This window comes from Hylobates moloch, unplaced genomic scaffold (assembly GCF_009828535.3).
Source record: "Hylobates moloch isolate HMO894 unplaced genomic scaffold, HMol_V3 SCAFFOLD_8, whole genome shotgun sequence".
Taxonomy (NCBI): Eukaryota; Metazoa; Chordata; class Mammalia; order Primates; family Hylobatidae; genus Hylobates; species Hylobates moloch.
In genome coordinates, this window is record NW_026652283.1 from 42,831,213 (window position 1) to 42,853,523 (window position 22,311).

General features: G+C 41.1%; 2 protein-coding genes across 14 annotated transcripts in view; one reads left to right on the forward strand and one right to left on the reverse strand.

The window, feature by feature from the left end:
• Positions 1 to 2,303, forward strand: part of CTPS1 (CTP synthase 1) — a 77,603-nt gene extending 75,300 nt beyond the window's left edge. Inside the window, exon 19 of the mRNA XM_058442489.1 lies at positions 2,243 to 2,303. The gene's annotated coding sequence lies outside the window, so the exon portion shown is untranslated. The remainder of the gene's footprint in view (positions 1 to 2,242) is intronic.
• Positions 1 to 22,311, reverse strand: part of SCMH1 (Scm polycomb group protein homolog 1) — a 213,033-nt gene that overhangs the window by 28,177 nt on the left and 162,545 nt on the right. For all 13 annotated transcript variants that reach the window (XM_058442483.1, XM_032160455.2, XM_032160453.2 and 10 more), the window contains 2 exons: positions 21,673 to 21,905; positions 17,053 to 17,179 (listed from right to left, as the gene is read on the reverse strand). In XM_058442483.1, the coding sequence (XP_058298466.1) occupies positions 17,053 to 17,179; positions 21,673 to 21,905 (360 nt within the window). The remainder of the gene's footprint in view (positions 1 to 17,052; positions 17,180 to 21,672; positions 21,906 to 22,311) is intronic.

Below are 22,311 nucleotides of genomic sequence, written 5' to 3' on the forward strand. Positions count from 1 at the left end.
GAGAGGATTGTTACAGGAGGGAGACGTTACAGTTAATCCACAATCAACATTTTGATGGTAGGGAAAAAACTGCGTAAAAACTATTGCATTATGTATGATAAGAAAGTAAGTATTCCAAAGGATTAATCTTGCATATTAAGAAAACTCTAAATAATCTTTAAATTGCCTTGAAAAATAAACCTCTGTGACTGCTGAGCGGCAGAGTGCTTACCCTTGGTTGTCTTGATTTTATATAGGTATTTCTAAGGGGAGAAAAAGGGGTCAGACAGAGTAATACGATACATTTTCTTAAAAATTTCTCTAAGTTGCACAAAATTGAACAATCATCAAGCACTTATTTACTGGCTAATGTTGAATAAATTAGGGTGCCTTCATCTGGGTTTTCTTTAGTACCTAAGTCTACAACCCTTTCTCTTTTTCTGTTGTGTTCTGAACTCCACATTGCAATACTCTGTTGTCATGGAATACAACCTTTAGATGTTTACTGCTGAAGTAGGTCAGAAATTGTATTATTTGATTTGCCTCAAACATCCACTGTAATGTTACATGCACCTTTTTTGAAGCATGAACTCTGAATTACGTTTTTATAAATCTGACTAGGCAAACGTAGATTCTGGTTTCACACAATGGATTTATTTTGTCTCTCAGTCTCCATTTTAACAGTGCTTTTGAAGTTTATACAGAAAGCTTTAAAAGTTAGTTTGTGCCCTTGGTTTTTATTCTTACAACTGCTAAAATACCTCTGTAAGCCTTATCCTTTATTCTTTCATATGTTGTATAATAAATGTATAGGTTTCACTGACCAACTAAAATGTTGGGTGTCTGTAAATGAGACCAAAACGTGGGTTGCTTTTTTCATAAAATAATTTCTATTGGGGGTTACTGTTCAATGACAGCAGGTAACCTATAACTGTGAATGCTTCGTGTCGTCAGTATTTGCATTACATTCATAAAAGTGTGCAAGTCCTGTGACTCCCAGCTTAACTGAAATACTGTTATGCCACCTAACCTGAGTACAGCAAACTGGTTTTAGGTTTCAATGAAATTGATAATTGATGTAAAATGATATCCCATAAATAAAAAGTATTCGTGTTTGGTTTCAAAAAAAAAAAAAACAAAAAAAGAGTATTGTCTTACAGCCCCTGAATAGGAAGCCCAAAGTAGAGAAGGGCTTATCATTAAAAGACTTGTAGTTGTGGCTTTTGTCTAATGAAGTGAACTCTGATAGTTCAAAGAAAACCCCTCAAATTTCTTTTGTTTTAAATTAGAGACAGGGTCTTGCTCTGTCATCCAGGCTGGAGTGCAGTGGCATGCATGATCATAGCTCACTGCCACCTTGGCCCCCAGGGCTCAATCAGTCCTCCCACCTCAGCCTCCTGAGTAGCTGGTACCACAGGCGTGCATCATCGTGCCCAACTAATTTTTACTTTGTTGTAGAGAGGAGTTCTCACTATGTTGCCCAGGCTGGTCTCGAACACATGGGCTCAAGGGATCCTCCCACCTTGGCCTCCCAAAGTGCTGGCATTATGGGTGTGAGCCACTGCACCTAGCTGAAAAACCTCTCACATTTCTAAGAGAATCATTCTGGCAGAAGCATTGACAGCTTGGACTAAAAGCAAGAAAGATGGTACAAAATGGAAAAAATCCTTTGGATGCCCAACCTTATACAGGCAGGAAGGAAACTAAAAAGGCAATCTCAGTTTTCTTATGGAAAAAAAGGATGATTCAGAGGATAAAACCAAGATCCATGGAAAACAACTCCCAGAAAGTAATACTGGACCTAATTAAGGAGTTGGCCAACATGTGGCCAGTTGGATTTTGGAATTCCTTTTTTTTTGAGACAGAGTCTCACTCTGTCGCCCAGGCTGGAGTGCAGTGGTGCGATCTCAGCTCACTGCAAGCTCCGCCTCCTGGGTTCACACCATTCTCCTGCCTCAGCCTCCTGAGTAGCTGGGACTACAGGCGCCCACCACCACGCCCGGCTAATATTTTGTATTTTTAGTAGAGATGGGGTTTCACTGTGTTAGCCATGAGCTCGTGATCTGCCCGCCTTGGCCTCCCAAAGTGCTGCGATTACAGGCGTGAGCCACAGCGCCTGGCCGCAGAATTTCTATAGACCAGTGACTGCTGTATGCCTTCAGGTTTCCTCCCTTTGGAAAAGAAAGTATCTACAAATGTTACCTCGTGTCTGTTGCACCACTGTATGTTAGGTAGGAAGTGAGCAGACAACTTATTTCTTTAGTTCACAGGTCGTCGGGACTAGAAGAACCACACTGAAGGAGGTATCCTTGACAAACCACACCTAAGCGGCATCGTGTACTGGGACCTGATTTAGATGATGAGATCCTAGACCTTGAGGCTACTGGTGTAAAAGGATGAGACTTCTGATGGGGAATCTTGTGGGGGCAAGAATAAATTTTGCAAGTGGAAAAAATGTTAATAATCCATGTCCAGAGAATAGAGAGGTAGTTTTAAAATATGGCCCATATTATTTGACCCTCTTCCTATTGAGAGGTGGGGTCTACTCCTCTCCCCTTGAAGCTGGGCTCTGTGACTGATTGATCAATAGAATATGGTGGCGATGATGCTATGCTAAGTTTGAGGCTCAGGCCTTAAGAAAATGGTAGCTTCCACTTCCTATCTCTTGAGAAACTTGCTCTAGGAAAGCAGCCACCATAGTATGGCAAAGCCCAAGCTATCCTTTGGCGAGAACCAACAGGCAGCATGAGTTCTGCTAGTTATGTGAATGGAATTATCATAAGCCCCAATTGAGCTACCCCCAACTGATGCCATGTGGCGCAGAGATGAACTGTATTCATTTTAATATAGAATATATTGATCTTTTCCTTTATAGTTTATGCTTATTGTCTTATTTTAAAAATCCTTCCCAATCTTGAGGTCATAAGGATATTTGTGTATACTGTCATTTTTTTTTTTACTAGATCCATTAAATCAGAATTGGAGGTTATTAAAAAAATTCAGAGAAAGGTCTGGCACATAAGGAGTTTGGAAGTTGCCACTCCATCCTAACAACCAGTAAAAAGCTGAATAAGCTGAAAAGTCAACAATCCTTATATCTGTCAGAGAAGTAAGGTCTGAGGGCAAACTATTAGCCCCCAAATTTGAAGAGATAGACATGTGAATAAGCCGAAGTCTCTGGAACCAGTGCTAGGGCAGGAAAACCTAAACTGTACTTGATGACTTGTCAGAGGCTCAGTGTGAAGAAGTTTGAGATTAAAACTCCAGGGAGTCCCAGTCATTGGGGAGGAGGGGGAAACTTTTGTGAGTTTTGCCTCCAGGAGCTCAACTGGATTCTCACAGTAAATGTAAGAGAAAAATACCCTCATGCTTCTGGCAGGGAGAGGGGAAAAGGAACCATTTTGAAATATACTAGAGCACTCTGTTCTCAACAAGGTCTTCCCTCAGGAGAAACTATTTTACCACAGCCTAAACTATTAGGGATTTTTCAGAGCCTAACTGATCTGGAAGAAGAGAAATAACCAACTCCAGCCAATGCTAGCCTTCCATTCGGGAGAAGAGAAATACCGCACTCCAGGCCATTCTATCCAACCCAAAGAGGTGGGGGCGGGGACTAGAAGCACTTGTTAAGTTCACAGCCCAGGGGCAAAGGCTCATTGAAAGACTGAGATTTAGTCATAGGACTGTAGAATGCTTCCCATTTCTCCACATCACTGAAGACCTATTTACCATGTTTTTGTTTGTTTTTTGAGACAATCTTGCTCTGTTGCCCAGGCCAGAGTGCAGTGGCATGATCTCGGCTCCCTGCAACCTCTGCCTCCCAGGTTCAAGTGATTCTCCTGCTTCAGCCTCCACCACCATGTCTGGCTTTTTTTTTTTTTTTTGTATTTTTAGTAGAGGCAAGGTTTTGCCATGTTGCCAGGCTGGCCTCAAACTCCTGACCTCAAGTGATCTACCCACCTTCACTTCCCAAAGTACTGGGATTACAGGCGTGAGCCAGTGCGCCTGGCCCTACCATGGTTCCTTTTACCCAGTACATCATGTCCAGTTATCACACAAAAAAGATATACTCAAGGACAAAAAACACAGTTTGAAGAAAAAGCAGCACACTCAGATATGGCAGGGATGCTGGAATTATCAGACTGGGAATTTAAAACAACTATGATTAACATGCTGGGGGCTCTAATGAATAAAGTAGACAACGTGCAAGAACAGATGGGCAATGTAAGCAGAGAGATGGAAATTCCAAGAAAAAATTAAAAAGAAACACCAGAGATCAAAAATACTATAACAGAAATAAAGAATGGGCTGGGTACGGTGGCTCACACCTAGCACTTTCAGGGGGTCAAGGCCAGTGGATTGAGCGAGCTCAAGAGTTCAATACCAGCCTGGGCAACATGGCAAAACCTTGTCTCTACTAAAATTACAAAAAATCAGCCAGGTGTGGTGGCGTGCACCTGTATTCCCAGCTACTCAGGAGGCTGAGGTGGGAGGATCACCTGAGTGTGGGAAGTTGAGGCTGCAGTGAGCTGTGACTGCACACTGCACTCCAGCCTGAGAGACAGAGGGAGATTCTGTCTCAAAAAAGAAAAGAAAAGAAAAAAAAAAATGAAATGAAGAATGCCTTTTATTGGCCCATTATTAGGTTAGACATGCTAAGGAAAGAATTGCTGCATTTGAGCATGATAACTGAATGAGTGACTGAAGAAATGGTCTCAATCAATCAAGGTTTATTAAGCCAGCTTTGGAGTATGTCTGGGGAAAATATGAGCCACAGACACATCTGTGACTGTTCCAAAGAGGCTTTCAGGATTTTAGTGTTTATACATTTTCTTTCTTGTTTTTGTTTTTTTTTGAGACACAGTCTCGCTCTATCACCCAGGCTGGAGTGCAGTGGCACAATCTCGGCTCACTGCAACCTCCGCCTCCCGGGTTCAAGCAATTCTCCTGCTTCAGCCTCCTGAGTTGCTGGGACTACAGGTGCGTGCCACCACACCTGGCTAATTCTTTGTATATTTAGTAGAGACAGGGTTTCACCGTGTTAGCCAGGATGGTCTCGATCTCCTGACCTTGTGATCCACCCGCCTCAGCCTCCCAAAGTGCTGGGATTACAGGTGTAAGCCACTGTGCTCGGCCTTATTTATACATTTTCTTAAAGGAGGGCAGGTAGGCGGTAAGGGGAATGGTTACATTCTTGTGAGACTTTAGTAAGTACTTGGCAAATCTACATTTTACATAAGATAATGTGAATGTTTGAAGAGCAAAAACGGAGTAAAGTAAGAATCAGTTATGCAGACATCTCTGGGCTGGTGGAGGAATGACTGGTCCCCTTTGTCTTTGTTCTGCATCTGAGAAGATATGATACTGACATTATCAGTGTGGAGTTTAAGAGCTAGACTTAGATTATAGACCTGAAGTTGCAGCTGGTGTGTCCTTGCTTGTGGGAGACCATCAAAGAGTTTACTTGTGAATGATCTGTGCAGGCAGTCCTTCATGGATGCCTGAGGCTCTTTACCTTTCCTTTGGGGATCTGGCTAATGCATAATGCTAGTAACAGCTATTCATCTGGAAGATGGTGTTACATGGCTTAACCCCCAGGTTTACCCTTCCCTGTTGCATAAGTGATACAGACAGGAGACAGGGAAATACTGGGTAGAAGAGGGCAGTTCCCTGGCAAAGGCCCCACCCCCAAGCCTGGAAACCCACAGCACTAAATGGGAACAGACATTCCTGTTTTCGTGCCCAAATGTTGCCTTTTGGCCTGCCATGCCCCCTTATCCTGTACCCATATAAACCCCAAACCCCAGGATCGATGAGCAGAAGAGTGGCAGAATGGCACAGCAGAAAAGGAAGGAAGAGAAGGAACATCTGAACATCAAGAGGAGTTTGGCTGGGGATGGTCAGAGAGGAGATCGGCTGCTGGTCAGCCAAACTCCAGGAAGATCATCTTCCCACTCCATCCCCTTTCCAGCTCCCCATCCATCCCGCTGAGAGCCACCTCCACCACTCAATAAAACCCTCCACATTCACCACTCTTCAAGTCTGTGTGTGACCTGATTCTTCCTGGATGCCAGACAAGAACCTGGGTACCAAGAGAGCACTGAGCTGGTTTACACTTAAGCCATGTGTGGATGGCAGAGCTAAAAGAGCACTGTAGCATGCCCACTGGGGCTTCAGGAGTTACAGGCACCCACCCTTAGATGCTACTGTGGGGCCGGTGCCCCAAAAGTGTTCATCCTGGCTCCTGCACTTGCCCATCTACATGTTCCCCCTCCTGTAAGGGGTTTGAGTGCACGGTGCTGAAAAGACAAGCCACACCCCTACTGCATGTCCTTTGAGGGAGGTCAGGGAACTCTCCTGTTTCATAAGGAATTTGGGGGGTCCAGAGAATTTCTAATTTTCCTTTACAAAGATATCTCAAGGGAAGGAAACGCCTAAAATTAAAAGCAAAGAGAAAAAAGACTGAAAAAAAAAACAACAGAATATTCAAGAACTGTGGGATAACTATAATAGATGTAATCTATATATAATGGTGATACTAGAAGGAAAAGAAAAAGAGAGAGGAATTGAAGCAATAATGACTGAGAATTTTCCCCAAATTAATGTCACACACCAAATCCCAGATTCAGGAAGCTCAGAGAATAGCAGGAAGGAAAAATGCCAAAACCCCTGACATCTACACCTAGGCATATCATTTTCAAACTACAAAAAATCAAAGATAAAGAAAAAATACTGAAACAGAATAGAGGAAAAAATTGCCTTACCTATAGAGGGGCAAAGACAAGAATTATGTCTAATGTCTCGTAAGAAACCATGCAAGCAAGAAGAGAGTGAAATATTTAAAGTGTTGAGAGAAAAAAACCCACCGACCTAAAGTTCTGTACCCTGCAAAACTGTTCTTCAAATGTGAGGGAAAAAAAAAAGACGAAGGAAAATTGAGGGAGTGTGTTGCCAGAAGACCTGCCTTGCAAGAAACATTAAAAGAGGTTCTTTAGAAAGACGGAAAATGATATAGATCAGAAACTTGGATCTATATAAAGAAAGGAAGAGCATCAGAGAAGAAATAAGTAAAGACAAAATTAATTATGACCTTTTTAAAAATTTCTTTCTTTTTTTGAGACAGGGTCTCACTCTGTCACCTAGGTTAGAGTGCAGTGGTGCTATCATAACTCACTGCAGCCTCAATCTCCCAGGCTCAAGTGATCCTCCTGCCTTAGCCTCCTGAGTAGCTTGGGGCTACAGGCATGCACCACCATGCTTGATTAATTTTTTAATTTTTATTTTTAGTAGAGAAGTCTTGCTACATTGTTGCCTAGGTGCCAAGACCTTCTTGCCAAGGTCTTGCTATGTGGTTGGTGACTCCTAAGCTCAAGTGATCAATCCTCCCAACTCGGCCTCCCAAAGTACTGAGATTACAGATGTTAGCCACCATGCCTGGCCTATTTTTCTTAATCTTAATTCATCTGAAACCACCTTTGCAAAAATTGTAATAGTGAGAAAATATGACAGTGAAAGAGATCTGATCTAATCAACTCCTATCTTGTCTTTAACCTCTAAACTGCCCTTAATCATTCCTGGGCTTAGCACAAGCTAACTTTGGGAGACATTTAGTTTATAGTTTAAATGATAATAGCCCTTCCCCAAAACTAAACTGTCTTTGTAAAGCTAATGAAAGATCACCAGGTTAGGAGGATGAGAGGAGCTTGAATTCTGCTAAGGTGTAAATGTAAATGATTATTTTAAAAAATTAAAAAAACACCAAGACCCAAGTTTATGTTGTCTACCAGAAACCTACTTTAAATATAAAGACAATATAGATTAAAAGTAAACGAGTAAAGAAAGGTATACCATGCTAACACTAATCAAAAGAAAGCTGGAGTAGCTATATTAACTTCAGACAGAGTAGAGTTCAGAGCAAGGAAAATTATCAGGGAAAGACAGGGGCATTACATAATAAGAGAACAATTCTCCAAGAAGACATATCATTCCTTAATGTGTGTATACCTAACAGAGTGTCAGATATATGAGGCAAAAACAGACAGACCTGCAAGGAGAAACAGAGAAATCCACTATTATAGTTGGAGACTTCAACACCCCCCATCAGAAATGGACACATCAAACACACATAAAATCAGTAAGGACATAATTGAACTCAATAGCCCCTCAATCAACTGAAATACAGTTGGCATCTATTGACTACTTCATCCAACAACAGCAGGATACATATTCTTTTCAAGCTCATGTAGAACATTCAGCAAGGTAGATCACATTCTGGACCATAAAACACATCTGAATATATTTTTTTAATTTTTAAAATTTCTCATTTTTTTTTGAGACAGGGTCTCACTCTTTCACACAGGTTGGAGTACAGTGGTGTGATCTTGGCTCACTGCAACTTCTGTCTCCCAGGTTCAAGCAATCCTCACACTTCAGCCTCCTGAGTAGCTAGGACCACAGGTGCGTGCCACCACACCCGGCTAATTGTTTGAATTTTTGGTAGAGACAGGGTTTCACCATGTTGCGCAAGCTGGTCTCAAACTCCTGAGCTCAAGTGATCCACTGGCCTCCGCCTCCCAAAGTGCTGGAGTCACCACACCCAGCCTGAACAAATTTTAAAAAAATAATCATACAATGTCTTCTTTCAGAACACAACAGAATGATACATGAAAAAAAATCACCAAATAGAGATTAAACAATGCACTTCTAAATAACACATAGGTCAAAGAAGAAATAACAAGAGAAATTTTAAAAATATTTGGAAATGGCCAAGCGCGGTGGCTCATGCCTATAATCCTACCCTAGCACTTTGGGAGGCCGAGGTGGTTGGATCACTTGAGGTAAGGAGTTCGAATCCAGCCTGACTAACATGTTAAAACCCTGTCTCTACTAAAAATATAAAAAAATTAGGCTGGGTGCCTTGGCTCACAACTGTAATCTCAGCACTTTGGGAGGCTGAGGCGGGTGGATCACGAAGTCAGGAGTTCGAGACCAGCCTGGCCAACATGGTGAAACCCCATCTCTACTAAAAATACAAAAATTAGCTGGGCATGATGGCGCATGCCTGTAATCCTAACTACTCAGGAGGCTGAGGAAAGAGAATTGCTTGAACCCAGGAGGCGGAGGTTGTAGTGAGCTGAGATCGGGCCACTGCACTCCAGCCTGGGGGACAGGGAGAGACTCCATCTCAAAAAAAAAAAAAAATTGGAACTAAATGAAAATGAAAATAAAACTTATCAAAATTTGTGGGATAAAGGGTGCCTTATAGCACTGAATGCAGATATTAGAAAAGAAGATCTAAAAGCAGCAATCTGAGCTTCCATCCTAGGAAGCTAGAAAAAGAAGAGCAAATTAAATCCAAAGTAAGCAGAAAATAAAAAATCGTAAAGATTACAGAGCAGAAATCAATGAAATAAAAAATAGGAAATCAATAGAGGAAACAGGCCAGGCATGGTGACTCACGCCTGTAATCCCAGCACTTTGGGAGGCTGAGGCGGGCGGATCACGAGGTCAGAAGGTCAAGACCACCCTGGCTAACACAGTGAAACCCCGTCTCAACTAAAAATATAAAAAATTAGTTGGGCGTGGTGGCACATGTCTGTAGTCCCAGCTACTTGGGAGGCTGAGACAGGAGAATCACTTGAACCTGGGAGGTGGAAGTTGCAGTGAGCCGAGATCGCACCACTGCACTCCAGCCTGGTTGACAGAGCGAGATTCTGTCTAAAAAATAATAATTAAAAAAATCAATGAAACCAAAAGCTGGTTTGTTGAAAAGATAAATAAAATCAATTATACTCTAGCCAGGCTAACTAAACAAACAAACAAACAAAACAAACAACAAGCAGGATGACACAAATTACTAAATCAGAAATGATAAAGGGGACATCACTACAGATCCCATTGTCATTAAACAGATAATAAAGGAATACTATGAACAACTCTATGTCCGCAAATTTGATAACCTAGATGAAATGAACTAATTCCTTCAAAGACAGTCTGCCAAAACTCAAACAAGAATAGACAATCTGAATAGGTTTATATTTTTAAAAAATTGAATTAATTAAACCCAAACCTTGCAAAAAGGAAAGTACCAGGCCTAGATAGGTTCATTCGTGAATTCTACCAACATTTAAGGAAGAAATTATACCAATTCTTCAAAATCTATTTTAGAAGTTATTAATAGAAGCAGAAGGAATATTTTCTAACTTATTTTATCAAGCCAGCATTGTCCTCAACAAAGTATTATCAAATCAAATTGAACAATATAAAAAAGAATTATACACTATGACCAAATGAGATTTATCCAAAGTATGCAAGGCTGACTCAACATTCAAAAATCAATTAATATAATCTATCATATCAACAGGCTAAGTAAGAAAAATCAGATAATCATATCGATAGATGCAGAAAAAGGATGTGACAATATCCAACACTCATTCGTAATAAAAACGATTGGAAACTAGAAATAGAGGGGAACTTTCTCAACTTAATAAATAACATCTACAAAAAACCTAGAGCTAACATCATACTTAACGGTGAGAAACTAGAGGCTTTCCAACCAAAATCAGGAACAAGACAAGGATGTCCTCTCTTACCACTCCTCTTCAGCATCATACTGCAAGTCCTAGCTAATGCAGTAAGACAAAAAGTAAGATAAAAAGAATGCAGTTTGGGAAGGATGAAATAAAACTTTGTCCTCAGGTGACATGATTGTCTATGCAGAGAATATGAAATAATTAACAACCAAAAAAATCCTGGAACTAGTGATTATAACAAGAATGCAGGATACGAAGCTAATACACAAAAAGTCAATCACTTTCCTATATAGCAGCAATGAACAAGTGAAATTTAAAATTAAAAAACACAATACAGGCCAGGCACAATGGCTCCCTGTAATCCCAATGCTTTGTGAGGCTGAAGCAGGAGGATTGTTTGAGGCCAGGAATTCAAGACCAGCCTGGGCAACATGGCAAGAAACCAACTCTATACAAAAAATAAAAATAAAAAAATTAGCCAGGCATGGTGGCATGTCTGTAGTTCTAGCTACCCAGCTCTAGCTACCCAGTTGAGCAGGAGGATCACTTCTGCCCAGGAGTTTGAGGCTGCGGAGAGCTGTGATCACACCACTGCACTCCAGCCTGGGCAACACAGGAAGACCCTATTTCAAAAAACAAAACAAAACAAACCCTCACAATACCATTTATGTTAGCACCAAAAAATGAAATACCTAGGTGTAAGTTAAACAAAATATATATAACATTTATATGAGGAAAACTAGAAAAGTTTTTTGAAAGAAACGTAAGAAGAACTAAGTAAACAGATATTTTGTGTTCATGGATAAGAAGACTTAATATCGTCAGGATGTCAGTTCTTTCCAACTCAATGTAGAGATTCACTGGAATCCTAATAAAAATCCCAGAATTTATTTTGTAGACAGCAACAAATTGAATCAGCTGGGGGTGGTAGCTCACACCTGTAATCACAGCACTTTGGGAGATCAAGGTGGGAAGACTACATGAGCCCAGGAGTTTGAGACCTGGGCAACATAGTGAGACCCTGTCTCTACAAAATTAACTAGGTATAGTGGCATGTGCCTGTAGTCCCAGCTACTCTGGAGGCTGAGGTGGGAGGATAGCTTAAGCCCAGGAAGACTGAGGCTGCAGTGAGCTGTAACTGTGCCACTGCACTCCAGCCTGGGCAACAGAGTGCACCTCTGTTTCCACAACAATAGCAAACCAAACTGAATCAAAACTTTATATGAAGAGGCAAAAGACCCAGAACAAAGTCAGGAGGGCTGATACTACCTGACTTCAAGACTTATTGTAAAGCTACCATAATTAAGACAGTGTGGTATTGCCTAAAGAATAGACAGATCAATAGAACAGAATAGAGAGCCCAGAAATAAACCCACATAAATATAATCAGCTTATCTCTGACAAAGGAGTAAAGGCAATACAATAAAAAATAAAGTCTTTTCAACAAATGGTTCTTGAACAACTGAACATTCACATGTAAAAAAGTGAATGTGAACCTAGACACAGAACCTACACTCTTGAAAAAAAGTAACCCCAAAAGAATAATAGACCTAAATGTAAAATGCAAACTATAAAATTCCTAGACAATCATAGAGGAGAAAATCTAGATGACCTTGGGTTTGGCAATGACATTTTAGATAAGCCCCAGCAGCACCTTGCTCCCTGTTCACATCCCAGTTTCAGTCCTGGTGGTACGAGCTTCGCAGAACTGGCAGGTGCAGCCCATGCCTCACTTGTGAGTCCTACCTATGGGAGCCCATTTCCAACTTCTGCCCTAGTCCAAGCAGTAACAGCTCAATTTTCCCTAACACCTCATTCCTGGTGCTGCTAGGCCCCAGGACAGAATGCAGTCTGCCAATGGCTAGGATTGAAAATGGTGCGTCACTGTAGCTGCTTATGGCTCAGAAAGGGTGTGTGACCCAGTGCAAGCTCCTCCCCTGGAACAGTTCCCTCTCCTGGTCTTCTGGCAGCTCCCTATGTCAGTTTCAGGGGTTGGGAAGGTCAAGGGCTCTCGTTGCCAGGCATGCATGATTCCATACGTGGGGGTGTGGGCTGCTAGAAGTCTCTTGCTTACCCTTGGGAAGTCACTTGCTGTTTCCTAACCAATCTCAGCTAGGTAGGCTGCTTCTCTTCTTTCTCCTTCCTTGCTTTCTGTGTTTCCTGTCACTTTCCTGTTGAATTCCAGTGTTCTATCTTAGATAATTTATCAGAAGTATGATTGTCTACACACTCTTTTGGTTTTTCTAAGTGGAGGAGGTGAGCATATGAAATGCTTCTAATCAGCCATCTTTTTTTGTTGTTGTTTTGGAGACACGGTGTAGCTCTGTCACCCAGACTGGAGTGCAGTGGTGTGATTTTGGCTCACTGCAACCTCTGCCCTGCCCCATCCCTGGAATCAAGTGATCCTCCCATCTCAGCCTCCCGAGTAGCTGGGACCACAGGCACACATCAGCATGCCCAGCTGCCTATTTTTTTTCGTATTTTTAGTAGAGATGGGGGTCTCATGATGTTGCTCAAGCTGGTCTTGAACTCCTGAGCTCAAGTGATACACCTGCCTCAGCCTCCCAAAGTGCTGGGATTACAGGCATGAGCCACTGTGCCCAGCCCTAGTCAGCCATCTTGAAACCCCTTTGGTTTCTTGCAAAACAAAACATACTCTTACTATTCAATCTAGCAGTTGTCTTCCTTGGTATTTATCCAAAGGAGTTGAAACCGTATGTCCACATAAAAACCTGCACACAGATATTTACAGCAGCTTTATTCACAATTGCAAAAACTTTGAAGCAACCAACATTCCCATAAGTAGGTGAGTGGATAAATAAACTGTGAAACATCTGGACAATGAAATATTTTTCAGTGCTAAAAAAAAAATGAGCTATCGGCCAGGCGTGGTGGCTCACACCTATAATCCCAGCACTTTGGGAGGCCAAGGCAGGCGGATCACGAGGTCAGGAGATCGAGACCATCCTGGCTGACATGGTGAAACCCCGTCTCTACTAAAAATACAAAAAATTAGTCGGGCGTGGTGGGGGATGCCTGTGGTCCCAGCTACTCGGGAGGCTGAGGCAGGAGAATGGCATGAACCCGGGAGGTGGATGTTGCAGTGAGCTGAGATCACGCCACTGCACTCCAGCCTGGGCGACAGAGCAAGACTCTGTCTCAAAAAAAAAAAAAAAAGAGCTATCAAGACATGAAAATGCATGGAATACATTTAAATGCATAATACTAAGTGAAAGAAGCCAATCTGAAAAGGTGGCATACTATATGATTTCAACTATGTGACATTCTGGAAAAGACAAATCTATGGAGACAATAAACAGATCAGTGGTTGCCAAGGATTAGCGGGGAGGGAGGATGAATAGGCAGAGACTGGAGGGTTTTTAGGGCAGTGAAACTATTTTGTATTATACATGATGGTGGATATATGTCATTATACATTTGTCAAAACCCATAGAACGTAAAACACCAAGAGTAAACCCAAATGCAAACTATGGACATGGGTGATAATAACGAGTCAATGTAAATTCATCAATTGTAAGAAATGTAGGCCGAGGCGGGCGGATCACGAGGTCAGGAGATCGAGACCATGGTGAAACCCCATCTCTACTAAAAATACAAAAAAATTAGCCGGGCGTGGTGGCGGGCGCCTGTAGTCCCAGCTACTCGGGAGGCTGAGGCAGGAGAATGGTGTGAACCTGGGAGGCGGAGCTTGCAGTGAGCCGAGATTGCGCCACTGCACTCCAGCCTGGGCGACAAAGTGAGACTCCGTCTCAAAAAAAAAAAAAAAAAAAGAAATGTACCACTCTGGTGGAGGATGTTGAATGGGAGACAATGTATGTATAGCGGCAGAGAGTATACAGGAAATCTCTGTATCTACCACTCAATTTTGCTGTGAATCTAAAACTGCTCTAAAAAATAAAAGTCTATTAAAAAATTTCAAAGAACAACAAAAAGAGCTCTTGATAACAAGATGCAAATCTCCAACCACGGGGAAGTAGAGTATAAGCATTTCCTAAATGTATATAACTAAATTTCCTAAATGTGTGTAAAATCCTTTTATGTAGAGCATTTTGCAGGTCTGGTGTTTCTACCAAACAGACTTTGGAAAATGCCACTGGAGTACTAAATAATTATAATTTAAAAAGCAAGATGGCAGAAATGAAAAACTCAATACAAAGTTTGGAAGATATAGTTGAGGAAAACTTGATGAAAGCTGACCAAAAGGCAAAGAATAGGGGTAAGAACAGAGATATGACTATTACAGAACCAGGTCAAGAGATTCAACAACTGAATAAACAGGTATGATGGGAGTGAACAGAGAAAAATAAGTGAAAGAAAATAATTGATTAAAGATTTTTTATTTTTATTTTTTTTTGAGACAGAGTCTCGCACTATCACCCAGGCTGGAGTGCACTGGTACGATCTCGGCTCACTGCAAACTCCACCTCCCCGGCTCAAGCAGTTCTCATGCCACAGCCTCCTGAGTAGCTGGGACTACAGGCATGCGCCACCATGCCTGGCTAATTTTTGTATTTTGGTAGAGATGGGGTTTTGCCGTGTTGATCAGGCTGGTCTTGAATTCCTGGCCTCAAGTAATCTGTCCGTCTTGGCCTCCTAAAGTGCTGGGATTACAGGCGTGAGCCACCATGCTCAGCCAATTTTAAAAAATTTTATAAAATAAAAGTGTCCAGTATGGTAGGTGAAAATACATCCAAAGTGAAATTTTAGGGTACTGAGAATTAGGAGAAATTTCCAAGAGAATGAAGAGATTTCATACAAAACTAAATATGTAAATCTAAGAATGATGTACAGAAAACAAAGACCTTGGAAAGAGCAAACTGAGACCCTCACCAAAAAAGAGAGATGAACAGAATCTCAAGAAACTAAGAAGGCTCCAGGAGAGATTTCTTCTAGAATATGACATGGATAGAATATATAATGTACTTGGACATAAAGAGAGATGTATACGGTAGGAAGAGAGTTTAAGGTTGAATTAATAAGTACACAGAAAAATAAACACCTAACAAGGAAATCAACAAGATTTCCCCTGAAAATGAAATGTTGAGCAACAAAGGAAAAGTAATCATAGTATACTACATGGCTCAATTGAGAACAGCATTTAACTAGTTATAATAACAAAACACGGAATTTTGATCTAATTAAAATTATAATATCATGGAATTGGGGTAGGGAAATATGTGTGAGTGGATAAGGGGCAAGGAGATTAAGAAAAGTTAAATTCTCATCTTCTAGAGTGGGTAGTCATTAGAAAAATAACTAAAAAAGACAGCAATATAGACTTGCTATTTAGATACAGAGGTAAATAAAAACGTCAGTTAAATTGAAAGTGATTGCCTCTGGGGAATAGTTATTGATAGGGGGATACGAGGTGTGTTTGTTTTGTTTTTGTAATAAGTTGTGTAGACCCCTCATTCCTTTAAACTATGGATGTGTATAACTGATACAAATCAAAATACCTTTTAAAAAGTTCTCTACAGTTAAAAAAATGAAAGGTAGGTAAAAGATAAATGTGGCACATCACATTCAGTCTGTGATAGCTTTTATTGTTAACATTTGAAGAGACTATAAAGGTTATTTGGACTAATCCTATCATTGTATAGTTTATAAACTGAGGCTTAGATAGGGAAGTGATATCAAAGTCACACAAAGTGAATCAAGGCCCACTCAAGAGATAGCGACACAATGATCAATGAAAACTATTACAGCCTGACCATGGCAGGTTCTGTCATCTTCTGTCGGTTATTGGAAACTATGTCTGAGCCTTCCCTTTAGGCTCCTACATTCTAGGATTTGATTAGAGACATACTCAACTCCTTCTAAGAGAAAGACAACCCTAACTTCCATGGGGATCATGCCAATTGCTTAGACTTCCTAGAAGAAGATGGAGTGTGTCTGCTGAGTAACAGAATAGGGTTTCACACATTTATCTTAACTTACACATTAAAAAATGAGTATTTTTCTTTATAGTTATCCCCTTGGAAGGCTGTGTATCTGCACATAGTTCTTTTAGTTACTGTCATAGACAGTTTATGAAATGGGAACAGATATGCATAACCCAGGATGATTACCCACCCATTTCATCTACCAGATTTTGCAATGAGTCAACCTTACTTTCATTGTACCAGTTTGTCACCATCAATGATTGTTAAAAAAAAAAATCAGAGAAATTTCATACATATTTTAAGGGTGGCACCATTACTGAAATGCTGGGAGGATTCTGGAAGGTGGAAGGGATCACTCAGAGGGGAACACCCCTAACTGGGAAGGAAGGCTATTATTCTAAACTAAGCCAGGGAGCTCTTGGTGCTATCCCTGCATTAGTTCCCCATCCCTGAGTTCACAGAAAATTTACCTAAGTTTGATTGTCTGACATTATTTCAAATGCCAAAGATAAAAATTTTTTAAAAGATTTTACCTAGGTTTACAAGTGGAAAGGTGCTAATTACTGGTGTAAGACAAAAGAAAGTGCAGACACTAGGTCTGGGGCTTGTGCACAGGTAGTCCTGTCATCTGCTCTTACCTGTTGGGGCCTGCATGGCTGAGCTGGGGATGGTGGCAGCATCTTGGGGTACAGTGCTGGTATCTGGTTCAGGAGTGCTGGTTGTTGGTGAGGCAGGTGGTGGGTTCAGCAAAGTCCGAGGTTTCCTCTGTCAAAATGAATGGGAAAAAAATTGCTACCCATGACAGGTCTTTTCATTCCCTATTCTTGGCACTTAATTCACTCATGAAGCAAATATATATTTATGGATGGAATAGTGTTTTATCTTTGTTTTCTACACAGCATCTGGCTTAAAGCTATACATATACCTGTAGTAGATGCTTAGTAGACATTTTCTGAATCTATATACAAACCTCTGGTCTTTTGTAGGGTCAAAGCTTAATTTATTATCTTTTATACTAGATTCAATATTATCATATGAAGTTTCAGATCCCTTATTAGTTGGGCAGACAAAAGCAAAATATGCTATAGTTTGTCTGCTTTGACATTACTTTGTACTTTATTTCTCTCTCTTTAAAAATGGAAACAAACAAAAAAAAATAGAAATGACCCTTCTAACTCTACAAACAACTTTACTCTGTCTGCCTCTCTCTTCAACTCATTACCTGCCATTCTTTCCCTTAAATCTCCTATTCTAGTAAATCTCTATTGCTTCTTTAAAAACTCTGCACTTTTATCTGTTCCACACCTTTACAATGATAAGATGTCTCTTTCACTTGAAAAGCTCTCTCTTTTTAAATTTATTTTACAAATTTGTTTATCTAGGAAGCTTTTCTAGTTTTTCTCTAATCATTGTCTCTTTTATGTTACCTCTGTTTTTTGAACTGTTGCATTTGTCAATGTATTGTCATGATATGTTTACATACCAATATCCCTATTCACCTGGAAATCTCTGAAAGTCTGGTTCTAAGTACCATTCTTAGCATGGTACTTAGCATAAAATAAGTGTAAATAAATTTTTTTTATGAAGCATGCCGTATAGAATAATAGAGGAATAATAAAGATGATTTGAGAGAAATCTATTATTTCCCCTACACTGTTCAGGGCAGTTTTTGGGGGAGAAAGATCTCAGGTTTTTTTTCTAAGAAATAGTTTCCTAAAAGCCTTTTTTTTTTCGGGGGGGACACAGTCTTGCTCTGTTGTCTAGGCTGGTATGCAGTGGCATGGTTCTGGCTCACTGTGACCTCCACCTCCCAGGCTCAAGCGATCCTCCCACCTCAGCCTCCTGAGTAGCTGGGACTACAGGTGTGTGCCAGCACGCATGGCTTACTTTTAAATTTTTTGTAGAGATGAGGTCTCATTATATTGCCAAGGCTGGTCTCGAACTTCTCCTGCTCAAGCAATCCTCCTACCTTGGCCTCCCAAAGTGTTGGGATTATAGGCAGGAGCCACCACGTCTGGCTAAAAGCCTTTCTGAATGCAAGGAGAACATAACCATCATGGAGAGCCAAAAATCCACTTTTACTAAATGCTTCATATAGGGATAACTGCTGGGAGCCATATCAACCTGTCTGCCTTCTCGTAGTACGTTCTCTAAAGAGATAGCCCTGATGACAGCAGGCATATATAAGATGGCCTTGCCTGTGAAAGCAATCATGCAAACTCTCATGAAGCATTCAAAACACACATTGAAAGTGAACATCTGCTTATGCTTTTTTACCGCTAAAAGTGAAAATCCAAATAGATAATGAATGAGTCAGGGAAGAAGGGAAATACCACTTCAACTTCAATGAGTTGGTGGTAGGATTTTACTGGGTCCCTAAAGGAACAAGCCTGGTAGGTTAGGTGCCTGAATAATGTAAACCTATTTGAGATACGTGCATGTACAATATTATATGTACTCATATATTATCTCATTTCCATTTTACAGGTGAGAAAATGGGCTCAGGGCTTTATCCAGAGAAGCCTTTCCAAAGTCACGCAGGTGGTAACATATGGAGATAAGATCTAAACCTAAGTTTGTCTGACTTTAAAGCTTATGCTCTATCCACAAGACTACTCTGCTTCAAAAAGAGATACAAAGCCAGCCATGGTGGCTCACGCTTGTAATCCCAGCACTATGGGAGGTCTAGGTGGGAAAATTGCTTGGGCCCAAGAGTTTGAGACCAGCCTGGGCAACACAGCAAGGCCCCATGTCTACAAAATTTTTTTTAAAAAAATTAGCTGGGCATAGTGGCACATGCCTATAGTCCCAGCTACTTGGGAGGTTGAGGTGGGAGGATCACTTGAGCCCAGGAGGTCAAGGCTGCAGTGAACAATGATTGTGCCACTGCACTCAGCCTGGGTGACAGAGTGAGACCCCGCCTCAAAAATCAAAGCAAAACAAACAAAAAGGGATGTAAGGCTCACAGGTGAAGTTGAAGGCATATACACTTGTAGGGGTAGGCAAAAGAACACGAAGGAGAATTAGAGTATCAAATGCTAGGACATAAAATACAGGAAAAGATGAGAGAATGACTGCTTTCAAGAAGGCTGGAAAGAAAAAGGACTTCGGTTACTATATTCAAGACTTCCTGAGGGAGCAGAGCAGAGGCAATCACAGAATCAGTTTTTGAGTTTTGAATGATCTTAAAGGCCATTTAACCCAACCATCTACCCAATACTTCTAATTCCCTCTCCCTAAAAGATCCCTCCTATAGTCATCCAGTCCCTGATGAAATACCTCTAGTTATAGGGGCTCATTACTTCTATTTTGGGATAGATTTAACTGTTCCTTTTATGTTGAGACAAAGCTTCTCTGCTTGAGTTTCCATTTATTGGTTCTGGTTCTATCTTTGGAATCCCCCAGATAAGTTTTCTCCCTCTTCTGACTGTCCTCAAGATGTCTTCACATCATCAAAAGCATGGCTTCTCTGGCCTTGGCATCCTTAGGGCCTTCAGCCTCTCCTCTACAACATGAGAATGAGAGGTGGGTAATGAAGGCAAAAATGAATTAGGACTTGGGTTAGTGGTAACAGATCAAGAGGAGCATTATGTGTTACACAGGAAGATCAAGAGGTGATACTGAGAATTTGAAGCCAAAAATAAGAGACAACTGAGAGTGGTAACATCATCACTAAAATCATCCATCCATCCATCCATCCATCCATCCATCCATCCATCCATCCATGCACCCACCCACCTACCCTCCTGCCCATCTTGCATATTCTGAATATTTCCCAAGAGACTGACTGAGATATAAGGCACCATAGGAGAAAAAAAAAAAAGAAAAAGATTAGGTTCTTGACCTTGAGGAGCTTATATTCTACAAGGACTGAAGTCAGTGGAAGCTAATAAACAAGCAAAACAAACCAACAAACAAACTAACCCTAGGGAGGAATTAATGAGATTGGGATGGAATGCCAAGGGAGAACTGGGTATCATCTCCATACTGGAACTCAGGTATTCTTTTTCAGGCAGGAGATTCATCAGAGAAATCTCCCAACAGTTAAGAAATGAGGGGAGGAGGTGATGCTAAGAGGGGCCCTAGAGAAGCTGCTGACAGAAGTCTTTTTTTTTTTTTTTTTTCATATCAATGCCTTCCTTAGGGAAGATACCCATGAAAAACAGGCCATGACTAAGAGGTAGTACTTTCAGTAACAGTGCTCAGTGAAGGTGACTCAGCTGTCTTTTCCAATACTAGAATACTAGAAGTGTTGTGTCCCTCAGGAAATGTGGGAAAGAGTGAAAGAGTGAATATATGCTAGGGAAGCAGTGACCTTGGAAGTAGATCTAAGGATCAGTCTCTGTAGCTTTTGCCATTTACTAGCCATGTGATCTTAGAAAAATCATTTTACATCTGTAAGTCTCAATTTACTATAAAATAACATTAACACTATTTATCTCGTAGGGTTTTGTGAAAATCATGGGATATGTATGTATTGGCATTTAATACAGCGTCTGACACTTAGTAGGTATTCAATTTTTTTTAAAGAACAGGTAGAGATAGCAAAAAATATATTTACATTCAACCTGAAAAAGCTGATTAAAAGAAAAAAAAACATTTACAGAGTTAATTTGTGCTTTCTGTCCACACGCTTGGCATCTACTTTGGAAAGGTTAACAAAGAGCCGTTTCTTCCATGTACACTAGACCAGAATCTCCTCAAATATGAGTAACTTTCAAAGTTAAAATTTGTTTCCTATCCTCCACAATTCTATCTTTAATATTACCAACTCTAAGGTAAGTAGCAAGTAGGGATGACGATCTAGGAAATTCCTCTTATAAGCATATACAAGATAGAGAAGAGGGCCAGTGTGCCCCTTTCCAAGAGAGATGGGTATGGATGAATGACTGCCCCCCGCACCCTGCCTTTTTTTTTTTTGAGACGGAGTCTCGCTCTGTCGCCCAGGCTGGAGTGCAGTGGCGCGATCTCCGCTCACTGCAAGCTCCACCTCCCGGGTTCATGCCATTCTCCTGCCTCAGCCTCCCGAGTAGCTGGGACTATAGGCGCCCACCACCACGCCCGGCTAATTTTTTGTATTTTTAGTAGAGACGGGGTTTCACCGCGTTAGCCAGGATGGTCTCGATCTCCTGACCTCATGATCTGCTCGCCTCTGCCTCCCATTAAGTGCTGGGATTACAGGCGTGAGCCACGGCGCCTGGCCGAATGACCCCTTTATAATCCCTTATCCCTTTCTGGGAAACCCACATTTTACCTACCTTGCTGCCAGGTTTGGGACCTCTCTTCTTTGGGAATTTCAAAGGTTCAGCTGTCTTGGATGGGGCAGAGATGGGATGGGAAATTAGGGTCTTGGGTGTCCGGCCCCGCTTCTTTCCTGGTTTACGCCCTCTCTGCCCTGGTTGATGTTCCAAGACAGTTTTGGTGCTGCTGTGGATGCTGGGCTTCTCAGTATTCACATCGGAGGCAGGATAGGGATTCTTTGGAATCACAACTGCAAGAAAAAGACTCATTCTATCACCCTCCCTCCCCCCTGCATTCTCATCCCAGCCAGAAGAAAAAAAGGACTTGCCACTTCTGCTCAGGTAGTTTTGTTCCAAGAAGCTGGTTTCCTGGCATTTGACCTAAATGTTTAGGAAATCTCTGAAGAAAACTGAATTTAGATTGGCTGGAATTGGAGGTTTTAAATAATTTCTAGCAGATGCAGAAAAAATATTAAATTTTTCTTCCTAAGGCATCTTAGACAAGTATTGTGACCTAAGTCAAAGCTGAAGTATATAAATATTAATAGAATCATAGGCTCAGAGTTGAAAGGGCTCTTAGAAACCTGTAATTCTATCCTGCTAAGAATGAAGGTCTGAGGCTCAGAACAAGACACAGTGCCCTCCGCAGGTTACATA